The sequence below is a fragment of the Juglans regia genome, chromosome 15 (assembly GCF_001411555.2).
Source record: "Juglans regia cultivar Chandler chromosome 15, Walnut 2.0, whole genome shotgun sequence".
NCBI classification, from domain to species: domain Eukaryota; kingdom Viridiplantae; phylum Streptophyta; class Magnoliopsida; order Fagales; family Juglandaceae; genus Juglans; species Juglans regia.
This window is the reverse complement of record NC_049915.1, coordinates 17231805-17244383: the sequence shown is the minus strand read 5'-3', so window position 1 is coordinate 17244383 and position 12579 is coordinate 17231805. Positions and strand designations below refer to the sequence as shown.

General features: G+C 35.7%; 1 protein-coding gene across 1 annotated transcript; it reads left to right on the top strand.

Annotated features, from left to right (window-relative positions):
- Positions 1-2193: 2193 nt before the first annotated feature.
- LOC108993055 (putative disease resistance RPP13-like protein 1) lies at positions 2194-6444 on the top strand. The gene has a single exon (XM_035685815.1). It carries the CDS (start codon positions 2194-2196, stop codon positions 6442-6444), a length of 4251 nt encoding a protein of 1416 aa, XP_035541708.1.
- The last annotated feature ends 6135 nt before the right edge of the window (positions 6445-12579 follow it).

Here is a 12579-nt window from a genome sequence, read left to right as displayed (position 1 = left end):
GAAAAATTATTGGATGATCATTGAGTATTTTATGGCATGCTAAAAAAAAAAAAAAATTAAAACACAGATATAAAAGGGTAATTTTGTCTTAAAACGCAAGATTTTTACAATAATTTTGGTTTTGGGATTGATGTAACTCCCAAAACCCTTACACCAATTGTAAATTGTACTCATCCACAGTAAGAAATGGCTATTAATAAAATTGAGAGTATCGTCTCTCTTCTAGATATATATATATATATATATAGAGTAATGCTAGAGAGAAGTCATTATAACAGTGCACACTTTGTACTCACTGCGTGACTGCTTCTAGTTGATCGTTCCCAACACTCACTTGAGAAGATATGTGGTCTACATGATGCCACATCATGTGTACAAAATAGATGCACTAAATAGTGACTTCTATCTATATTTATTCATATATATATATATAGTACTTACTGTATGCATCTATATAAAAATGGCACGATTATATAAATCTTCTAGAGTACTTTCTATCAGCCAGATTTATTGACTTAGGTTGTGTTTGGATGTTGAAGTGAGTTGAGTTGAGATGATAAAATATTGTTAGAATATTATTTTTTAATATTATTATTATTTTGAGATTTGAAAAAGTTAAATTATTTATTATATTTTATGTTGAAATTTGAAAAAGTTGTAATGATGAGTTGAGATGAGTTAAGAGGAGTTCATCAACCAAACGAAGCCTTAGAATGAGAGAGATAAACATAAATTAATTAGTGAGTCTGACATACAACATTTTTTAATTTGAGCAAGGAATATTGTCTAAAAGCTTTACCTAGACAGCAGTGTATGACGTTGTGGGACCATTTCATGACATTCTATCTCGTTCCCATGAGATATTCAATTAGTCCTACTCGTTAAATGTAAAATAGGAGAAATGAGTACAATTAGGATATGGACGGTACTGTTACGTCGACCGCTCTCTGAGTTATCGTATAATTGATTTTTTTTATATGTATTTAATATTTTAAAATATTTTTTAAAAAAATTATAATATTATTAAAAAAATATTTCATTAATTATTAAGTAAAATAAAAAATAAAAAATTATAGCAATAACATCGAACGGTATGAATTAGTAGTAAAAATATCATTTTTCTTAGGATATACTTGGTATGCGTAATGGGAATCCAAATTTTGCTTTTGTGGGTTATACAGTTCACCGTACATGCATTTAATTCATTTTTCTTTTTCTCTGTTGAATTTAAACAATAACAAAAATAAAAGAGATCAAGACATTTTTTTTTTCTTTGTTGAATATTGTTAACAAATAGCAAAAGTTAAAGAGACGAGATAGTAGCCAGTTTTAGATTCCGTCATGAGTTTGATTGATCAAGCTGCAAATTGGAATGTACTGACTCCGCCCAATGTGATTGAAATGAATAATTCTATATATAATCGTGAAGTGTATAAACGTCGCATAATCGTTTTAAAAAAGAGTAGAGTTTATTATTAAAAAATTAATTTTTTTATGTGAATTTTATATTTTATTTATTTTTTTTAAAATAATTATACGACAATTACATTCACGATTGTAAACGAGAAAGAGAGGAAAAGAGAAAGAATTACCGGATAAAGGCGATCGTGACAACAAATTAAAAGAGAGAACACAAATTGTAAAGACAACCACCTAATCGATCGTGTGCCCAAGTGAGCATGCATGCACTTGAGAGAGATGCAGCCAGCAAGTGCTCAAGAAATATTGTTCCAAGTACTTATTTATTGCATGCCAAAATATTATTTTTTATTAGAATAAATTTATTCTCGTTATAAATAGTATAAATAATTCGTTTTAAATATATATATATTTGTTAAGTAATTTTATATATAATTGTAAAGTGCGTAAACGCCACGTAATTATTTTGAAAATGAGTAGAGTCCGTTATTAAAAAATTAATTTTTTTCATGTGGATCCTATATTTTATTCACTTTTTTCAAAGTAATTATGCAGTAGTTATACAATTTACAGTTATATAACTATTGTAAATTACGTACGTACGTCCCTCGTTAATCCTCATAACAATTTGGGATTGTTGCAACAGCCAATAAAATTAATTAGTGAGACTCCTTTTAAGCCTTCTAATTGCCAGAAGAAACGGCCAGTTACTTCTTCTTCTCAGTGTTTGGCATTTAATTTCTTGATCATTGATTCCTTTTTCTGAAGAGAACAATGGTACTAGTGCTAGAGATGCTTCTTGCTGCATCCATTCAAGTACTGCTTGAGAGGTTATCCTCTCCCCAGTTTCTGAACTTCGTTTGCCGAAGGAGAAATCAGAAACGGTTGGCCGAGCTTTCAACAATTAAGATGTTGCTTGAAGATGCGAATGAGAAGCAACACACTGAGCGGGATGTGAAAACATGGCTTGATGATCTCAAAGACTTGGTCTACGATGTGGAAGATATTCTGGATGAGCTAGCCATCAAAGCTTCGAAGCGCAAGTTGATTGGTGAAAGTCAGGCCGCTAGCACTAGTAAGGTACTGAATCGCATCCCTGCCTTATTAACCGGCTTGACTCCTCTAGCTAGTGCTATTAAGATGAAGATTAGGATGAGAGCAAGGATAACAGAACTCACAACTCGATTTGATGAACTTATGACAAGAAAAGATAATCTGAACTTGAATCAAAATTCTGATGGCCGGAGTCCAAACATAATAGAAGAGATCATACAACCCTCCATTTCTATGATGAACACAGACAGAGATCAAATGCATGGTAGGGATAGGGAAAGAGATTTTATCCAACAATTATTGCTCAGTGAAACACGTGGTGATGCTGCTTTAACTAAAGTAAATGTAATTCCTATACATGGTATGGCGGGTATAGGAAAGACAACTCTTGCAAAGTTTGTATACAATAATCAAGAAGTGCAAAGCTATTTTTATCCGAAAGCATGGGTTTGTGTTTCTGCTTATGATGGAGATTTTGATGTTGCGACGATTACAAGAGCAATATTACACTCTATGACACCTGAAATTAACTATCACTCCATGGATTTAAATCCGTTGCAACGCAAACTAGAGGAGCTAATAAATGGGAAGAGGTTTCTAATCGTTCTGGATGATGTTCGGAATGAGAACTACCGTAAGTGGACTACCCTACGTGCTCCTTTTGACGCAGGGGCTTCCGGAAGCAGCATTATCATCACAACTCGCCATCAAGATGTCATGTCACTGATGTCTACGGTTGAAGTTCCACCTTGCATGTTGGGATTATTGCCAGATAAAGATTGTTTGTCTATACTGGCCAAACATGCATTGGATACAAGAGACTTTTGTGCACATCAGCATCTTAAATATGATGCCGAGGAAATTGTTAGAAAGTGTGAGGGCCTGCCTCTAGCGGTAGAAACAGTCGGAAGCCTCTTGCGTGTTAACAATGAGTACTGGAAAATAGTTTCAAACAGCAAGATGTGGGATATATTGAAGAACAAAAAGGAAATTGTTCCGGCTCTTATGTTGAGCTATAACAATCTACCTCCAGATTTAAAGAGGTGCTTTGCGTATTGTTCTATATTCCCAAAGGGTTATGAATTTGACGAGAAGCAGATGGTTCTATTATGGATGGCAGAAGGTTTGATTCAACCAGGACAACAGAAAATTGAAATGGAAGATTTGGGTAAGGTGCATTTTCGCAATCTGTTGTCAAGATCATTTTTTCAACAATCGCGCCAGCATAAATCAAGATTTCTAATGCATGGGCTCATCAAGAAGTTGGCTAAATCGGTTGCTGGAGATACGTGTTATAGAATGAAGCTGGATAGAGTTAAAGATAGAGAGCAAGGGAATATTTTTGAAAAGACCCGTCACTCATCTTATTTGGCAGGAAACTACGATGGAAGTGAAAAGTTTGAGGTCTTTTCTAAACTTAGATGTTTACGTACCTTCTTACCTCTGAGGTCGCCATCTCTTGGCGATTGTTATTTGGCGCCTAATGTTCCTCTTCAATTGATTAAAAGATTACGATGCCTAAGGGTTTTCTGCTTGAGGGGGTACCGCATAACCGAGCTATCCGATTCAATCAGTAATTTAAAGCATCTACGGTATCTTGATCTTTCCGAAACTTTGATCAGAAGCATGCCAGAATCAATAACTACTCTCTACAACTTACAAACTTTGTTGTTGGAGAATTGTTTCCATTTAAATAAATTACCTTCAACGTTAGGGAACCTTGTCAACCTTCGCCACCTCAATATTCAAGGAGCGATTCATTTGGAAGGAATTCCTATGCAAATAGGTAAACTAACGTGTCTCCGGTCACTATCTAATATGGTTGTTGGTAAAGACAGTACTTGCTCTGGGATAAAAGAGTTAGGGTCTTTGCCACATCTTCGAGAGACACTGTGCATTTCAGGATTGGAGAACGTGACTGAACCCAAGGAGGCAAAGGACGCTGCTTTAAGCAACAAGCCCGAAATTACAGGGCTGTCGTTGGAGTGGAATGAAGATATTGATGAGGAGACAGATAGAGCAAGTGAGTTAGAAGTACTTCAAAACCTAGAGCCTCACGAGAGCTTGAAAGACCTCACTATTAGATGCTATGGTGGTAGAGATTTTCCGACTTGGTTAAGACGTCCATCATTTCTTAATATGGAGCTCTTGAAGATTGAAAATTGTGAAAAGTGTACATCGTTGCCGGCAATTGGGCAACTATCATCTCTCAAATTCCTTTCCATCGGAGGCATGGCTAATGTGAAGAATATTGGTCCTGAGTTTTGTGGGAATGATATCTCTCAACCGTTTAGGTCCTTGGAGACTCTGCACTTCCATGGTATGAAGGAGTGGGAGAACTGGAGTCCCTGCGAAGAATTCCCAAAATTACGTGAGCTTTCCCTTAGACGTTGTCCCAAGCTAAACGGAAATTTACCAAACCAACTCCCTTCACTGAAAAAAGTTAAGATATATGGTTGTGGGCAGTTACGGATCTCAGTTCCAAACATTCCGGATGCCTATGAAATAGAAGTGGCCGGATCAAAAGGAGTTGTGCATAGAAGTGCGGTTGACTTCAGCTCATTAGAAATCCGGTCTCTTTCTAAAATCTCAATGTTCACATCTGAAATAGTAGGGTTTGATAAGCAATGGATGACACATGCAAAAGATTTAACTATTTCTACATGTGAGGCCGAGTCGACACATTTGTGGTCAGATGATTGCGAATCACTGCCGGATCTCTCATGTCTTGATCTATTGTGCATTGAGAGTTGTCCTAAACTTGTTTCTTTGGTCGTCGGGAGAAAAGAAGAACTGCTCCAACAGGATATGCCATGCCCGCCCACACAAATCGAGATCAAGAATTGCATAGCCCTGAAATCCTTGCCAGAGTCATTGATGTACAACAACACTCGTCTTAAGTTGATTCGAATTGTGAAATGTGATTTGCTAAAGCATATTGCAAGACGCCAGCTACCTCCAACTCTGGAGCGGATAGAGGTAAGTGAATGCAAGGAACTGGAGTATTTGCTGGACGATATTGCTGATAGCAGCAGTTGCAGCAACACCACATCTCATCTTCAGTACTTGAAAATTCAGCGCTGTCCATCTCTCAAATCCTTGACAAGCAGCGGAGAATTACCTGCATCACTCAAACACCTCGATTTGTTGAAGTGTGCACAGCTAAACTCAATAGCGGACAGGTTACATCATAACTCGTGTCTTGAATGCATTGTCATTGTATGTTGTGAAAGTCTTGAATACTTACCCAGAGACATACACACTCTCAGCACTCTTCGTGAAATTGATACTACGGATTGTCCGAGTCTTAGTTTCTCCTTGAGCGAAGAGTGGCTCCCTGCCAACCTGAGAGTGCTTCATATATCTGGCTGTAAGAAAATGGCACTACCCAAAGGCATACACAACCATACTTCACTTCAAAGTTTGACACTACACCGTTGTCCAGACGATCCAGACGATGTATCCTTTCCGGAAGAAGGTTTTCCCACCAACCTAAAATTACTTTCTATATCTCATCCCAAAATGATTGATGCCTTGTTGGAACGGGGGTTGAACAAACTTACCTCTCTTGATAACCTTGAAATTAGTGAATGTCCACATCTGGTGTCCTTTCCAGATCAGATGAAGTTGCCTAAATCTCTAACAAGTCTCACCATCTCACACTTCCCGAATCTGCGAAACCTATCTTGTGCGGGCCTTCAAAACCTCACATCTCTTAATGAACTGATTATCATTGAGTGCGGAAAGTTCACGTCCTTTCCAAAGGATGGCCTACCTCCCTCACTCTCGAAACTTTGTATTATTAAGTGCGAAAAGCTCCTGTCCTTTCCAAAGAAACGCCTGCCGGCCTCACTGTTGCAACTTCATATATATCAATGTCCTCTATTAGAAAAACACTGTGAGAAAGATGGAGGAGAGGAGTGGTGGAAGATATCTCACGTCCCTTGCGTCAGATTCAACACATATCATTGAATGTCATGATCTCCATTGAATGTGGTTATTGAAGAGATCCGATCGCTGGTATTTATTGCTCCAAGTCTGGTTAGTTTTGCACAAAAGTGGGAGCATATATATATGCACGTGTAGTCATTACACCCTCAGTTTTAAATGATGAAGATATTCCTTCTCGACACGATATGGATGGTAATGTTTTGCTCTTTTTTTTTTCTGGTTTATTTATTTTTAAAAAGGGGAATTAATTTTACTCTTATGATTAACTGAATGGTTACATTTATCAGATCTCCTTTGCACTGGACTGGGAAATACAAAGAAGGGAAGGGATTTGTGCCAACACAGCATTCTTGGGAACGAACTGATCAAGAAAATGAATATGAATAGAGGTATGTTTTACAACTCATCCATGGTTAGCTTTCTAACGCATTAACAGTACGTATAGTAATTTGTTCGTTGTTTGATGCTTGTAGATGGTTCCAAAACATTGATGCAAGTTCCATCTGAAAACTGCACGTGGAAGCAGACTGTCTTTGCTGATGTTATCGTAACCTTTTTCGACTTCAAATTTGATACTCAGTTGTTAATTATAATGTGCCGAAAGGTAGCGTATGTTTATGCAATTATACCTATTCTGATAATATTGGAGGTTGCCTGTTGAGGCTTGAGAGAGAACTCTTTGTTCATAATGAAATAGACATCCATTAATTTAGAACATTTCCTAAATATCCAGAGGTCATCATGTGCAACTCCAGTACTACTTTACTCTGCGTTGTTTGCCAATGTTGTTTTGTTTTTCCTCTGTTTTTTATTTTATGTTCTTTTACTGATATTGCTTCGTCTTCAACCAAAGGATGCATTAATTACGAAAGAATTTATTAACACTTTTATGGAAAATGGGGATTGGTGATCACTTAATTGGCCTATTGAATTAGCTCGACCAGCCACAAAGCTTCTCCCTGGCCTTCGATGTGTTATCTCCTCTTCTCGACCTGGTACACTGTTTTTTTTTTTTGGTGTGTGTAGTACTCTTTGTTTATTTTTGTATGGTCAAGCCCCCTTGGAAATCTTCCTCCAAACTTAATTCGTCTTTGATGAGTACTTGACATTTGGCTATGCTCTTCACGTGCCTTCTTAATTGCATTAATACTAATAGATTAGTCTCGATTAATTATTTTATTCTAAGGTGAATTTGAATGGTAAGATAAGATGAGATAAGATATAATTTTATATTAAAATTAAAAATTAAATAAAATATTATTTTTTAATCTTATTATTGTTCTAGAATTTGAAAAAATTAAATTATTTATTATATTTTGTAAGAAAATTTAAAAAATTTATAATAAAATGATGAGATGAGATAAGGTGAGATAAAACTGTTAATATATCCAAATGGGCAGGAATGTTCTAAGCCCCTTTTCTCCGCGCTTCCACGTTACAAAGTATTGGGTAGAAAGCCCTTTCCGCTTTTAGCCGTCGTTTTCATTTTGGTAATTTTAAAACTGAACTCGACATATTTCTCCGGGGTGATAATTTTTTTTTTTTTTTTTGAAATGAAACTTCCATTCATAAATCAAAGAATACATGAGGATTTGTCAAGAATAATAAAATGAGTAACCTCATAAGGTTCCTCTTCCACCCACGATTGTTCAGAATTTAACATTAATCCTAACTTGGCAGTAGCATCAGCTACTCTATTTCGATTTCTGCTCACATGCATAACAGACCAGTGTTGATGAGCCATTGGAGAGCCTTTTATATCCTCAATGAGTTGATCATTCCAAGAATAATCAAATGAGGTCCTGTTGACAGCATCCACAACCACTTTTGCATCACCCTCGATCTGGACACCCCTCAAACCAAGTTCATGGCACAAATTTACAGCTCTAAGCAAAGCTCGACATTCTGCTATAGCAGCAGATTGGATACCACTTCTGGAGGTAGCCGGAACTGCCTGTACTTCACCTCATTGATCCCTTACTACAATCCCAATACCCATTCTCTTAGTTTCTTTAACATAAGTAGCATCAACATTAGCTTTTACGAAACCAATTTCTGGTGGAATCCAACCTTGTTCATCATCTGTCACTCCTGTTACTTCCTGTAAGGCTTCATTCGGGACCTGTGAACCAGGTGTGGCAGGCACTTCAACATCCTGGATTGCCAACTGAAATAAGAGAGAAGGGCTTCTAAATTTGTTACTAAACACGTACTCATTCCTCCTTTTCCAAATGCCATGAAAAACAGCAGCCACTCTATTCATAATACCATCATCTAGTCTGGAAACCAGATCACTCCATAAGGATTTAAAGTCAACATAACTCTGCTTCCACTTCTATAGAGGACTAATCAAATTCCCCCCAAACATCCATAGACGCAGGACATTGCCACATAACATGTATCACAGATTCCTCAGCCAGTTGACATATCGGGCACATTGAATCCTCAACTATCCTTCTTTTGAACAGAGTTTCTTTTGTAGGTAGAATATTGTTTAGAGCCTTCCACAACATCTCTTTTACCTTCCCTGTGCAGTCCAACATCCACACCTTCTTCCACATCTTAGTATCATGTGAAGATATAGAAGCCTGACCTATACCTTGGTTCTTCATTTCAAAATCAGTAAAATAGGCAGATTTCACTGAGAACAGACCCTTTTCTGATAAACCCCATATTACCTTATCCTCCGTACCTCTAAAGCTGATAGGAATTATGCTAATATAGTCTGCTTCCTCCCTTCTAAATATTGAATATAACACATCTCTTTTCCAGGTCTTAGAATCTTCATCTATAAGTTCATCCACAGTAGCATCAGCATTCAAATTGGATATTGGTGTTTGGATTTGGAAGGTAGATGGATTTGGATCCATTTATCTTTCCAAATCATAATTTGCATTCCATTGCCAACTCGCCAAACATACCCCAACTTTACGAAGTCCAAAACTGAGTAGAAACTCCTCCATATGTGTGAAGGACAATACCCCACTTTTGCCTTTAGTACATGACAAGATGGAAAAAACCTGAGCAGCCAAGGATGAAGGATCCTGAATCAACCTCCATACCTGTTATGCCAGTAGCGCCCTATTGAAACAATTGAGATCCCGAAAGCCCAAACCTCCCATGCTCTTTACAGCTCCAAGCTTTGACCAGCCTCTCCAATGTATCCCATTATTGTCCTTGCTATGATTCCATCAAAACTTAGCAATCAACTGCTCAATTTCCTTGAGTAAACCTTTTGGAAGTCTGAATACACTCATTATGTATGCTGGTATTGCTTGAAGAACACTTTTTATCAAGACTTCCTTTCCTGCTATTGATAGAAGCTTTGACTTCCAACTTGTGACATTCTTCCAAACTTTGTCTTTTAGCCCTTTAAAAGTATCATATTTTGATTTTCCCACAACAGTAGGTAAACCTAAATATTTATTGTAATGATAAATGTATTAGAGCTTAAAACTCGAACTCGAACAATATATTTATTTTGTCCTATAAATAATTTAAAATTAAAACTAAATTCATGATAAGGTATTTCATAATCAATATCCAAACTATTATTAATACATAAGAAAATTAATATCCATAATTTTTAATTGTCACATGATTGTTAAAATTTTAAAAAAAGTAACACTATATAACAAGTAATATTTTTGAGATGTTAAGTAGTCAAATAATATTATGAATGTTACGTCTCAACAACAACATAAGTAAGAATTTAAACATTTATAAAATTTGAAAATGGAAGTAGAGTGCCAACCATGATCTTGTTAAAATTAGAATTTATTGAGGGTTGATTGTGGGTTTCGGATGTTGAACCGTAATCGACTCATTTATTAACCGTGTCTTATCGAGTTACTCCCTTCAATTCAAACCGTTTTCTAACATATCTAAATTTTTTTAATTTATGTCATATTTGTGTTGCAATCTGTGTTCACAGATTGCAACACAAATATGAGAGTGTTTGTAGCACACGAATATGAAAGTCTCACATATTACCATTCCGACTTGTGAGACACGAGGCCCTTACTTTAAGAGAAACAACACTTAATGTAATAATGTTTCGTTCTATTTTCATATCTTACAATCTGTCTTCCTTTACATATATATACATGTATTGATGTATAAACAAGGAAAGTAATGAACAAGGAAACAAAGTTGACAAAGGAAAACAACAAGCTGTAGATGCGGGGCTGGATTCATGCATGAGTAGTGATCTTCTCCAGCAGCTACGATTGTGGCTTGATGAGTGGGATATCACTTACACTTACATCTGTCCGTTAACATAAGAGTGTTTGTAGCACTCACATTTATGTGTATTCAAAAAAGTGTTTTTCATTTTTTTCCTTTTACTACTAGAGAAATTCTATTTGCAGTCCTGTGTGGGGGACTGCGTGTACAGTCTCATTGATGAATGAGGGTAAAAGTGAAAAAAAATCATTTTAAAAAAGGATATTATTGTAATTTGAAAATTTTTTTAAAACATAACTGTATGGGCTTGCATGAACAGTCCCCATTTGGGGACTGTATGTAAACTAACTCTTACTACTAAATGTGATTTTGTCCTTAAATATTACTTGGGATAAAAAAAAATGAAAACATCAATTTCGTTCTGATAACAGTGTCCCAAAAGGTATTTTAGGACAAAAATATCAATTTCATCCCAAAAAATATCTTCTAGGATGAACTTGAGCAAGACCATTCAATCGCATTCGAATAGAACATTTTTTTAGACAATTGAATTTCATCCAAGAACCACGTTCGAACGGTACAAACATGACGTCCGAACAAACAATTTGATAGTTAAACTGTAAAATATGTTTAAATGTATTGAGTAAAACGTTTGATCGGACCATGATACGATCGAACGTTTATTTCATGTTCGATGTTTTGGTTCGAACGGTTTCAAGTATTGTTTGAACTTTTAATAACGATTACATTTGAATGTTCTATATCAATGTTCGAATGATTTTACTTATTTTGTTCGAATGGTTTTAGGTCGATCGAACGGTAACTATTTTATCTTATCCAATAATGAAAAACCAAATAGACATACATAGTATTTTAAAAAATTCATTACAATTTGTTCAGTACCCATAAAAGTAATCTCATAAGTGTAAACTAAATAAATAAAACAATAGTACTAGTGTTCTTGGTAAAAATATAGATAAAAAAATCTGTACATTAGTTGCTTGGAGGCTTGAATTGTTGCATAAGCATCTACATTTGGAGTTGTATCTCTCTTATGAACTCTTCTTGTTGTTGTTCTTGTTGTTTCATGAGCATCTTCATGTTTGCTTGTTTCTCCAATTGAACCTCTAATTCATGTTGCCTTGTACTCAATTCATCGATCTTGAAACTCACTTTCTCTAACGCTAAAGAGGTGTTAGAGGCATACCCTGGCGATGAGGAAGAGCTAGAAAGCTTTACGCAGTGACCCAAATCCCCTAAATATCCTGAACGTTGACCCAGAATCTGTGTAAAAATTTCAACATCACTTATTGATGAATTTTGATCTGAAGCAGATTCAGCACATAGGGCAACCAATTTTTCTTACATAATTTTCACGAGTATCAGCATAAGTCCACTCTTCTTTATGATCAGTATGTGATGCAATATATAATTTTGTCATATCTTAATTGACATTTGACTCTTGCTACAAGAGAAATTTGTTGAGGTATAAAGTCATTAGAATACCTCCAAATAACAAATTATATACAATATATAAAATAAAATAGTATTACCAATTTCTTAGAGATGCGATTGAAAGATCTTGAGCCTGCATGATAATAAATCTTCAACTTTGATTTATTTGTTTTGTTTATAGAACTTTGCTCCTGCATACAATTTGTAAATTTTAGGAAGCGAAAATTATAGATAAAACATGTACAAAAATTCATTTAATTTATCTTAAATAATGGATCATCAAATATGTTACAAAGTTTTTTCCATTCTGGCAGGCCTTGTTACCCACTGAGTGTTTGAACTTTCCAAGGAACCGATCAATGGGATGCATCCATCTATACTAGACCGGTCTTGCAAGTCGAGCCTTACGTGGCAAATGAATAGCTAAGTATGACGTCAAAGAATGATGGTGGGTAAATATTCCGTAGCTTACACAATATTATAGCAATTTTTGTTCCATACGATCCAAAGCTTCTA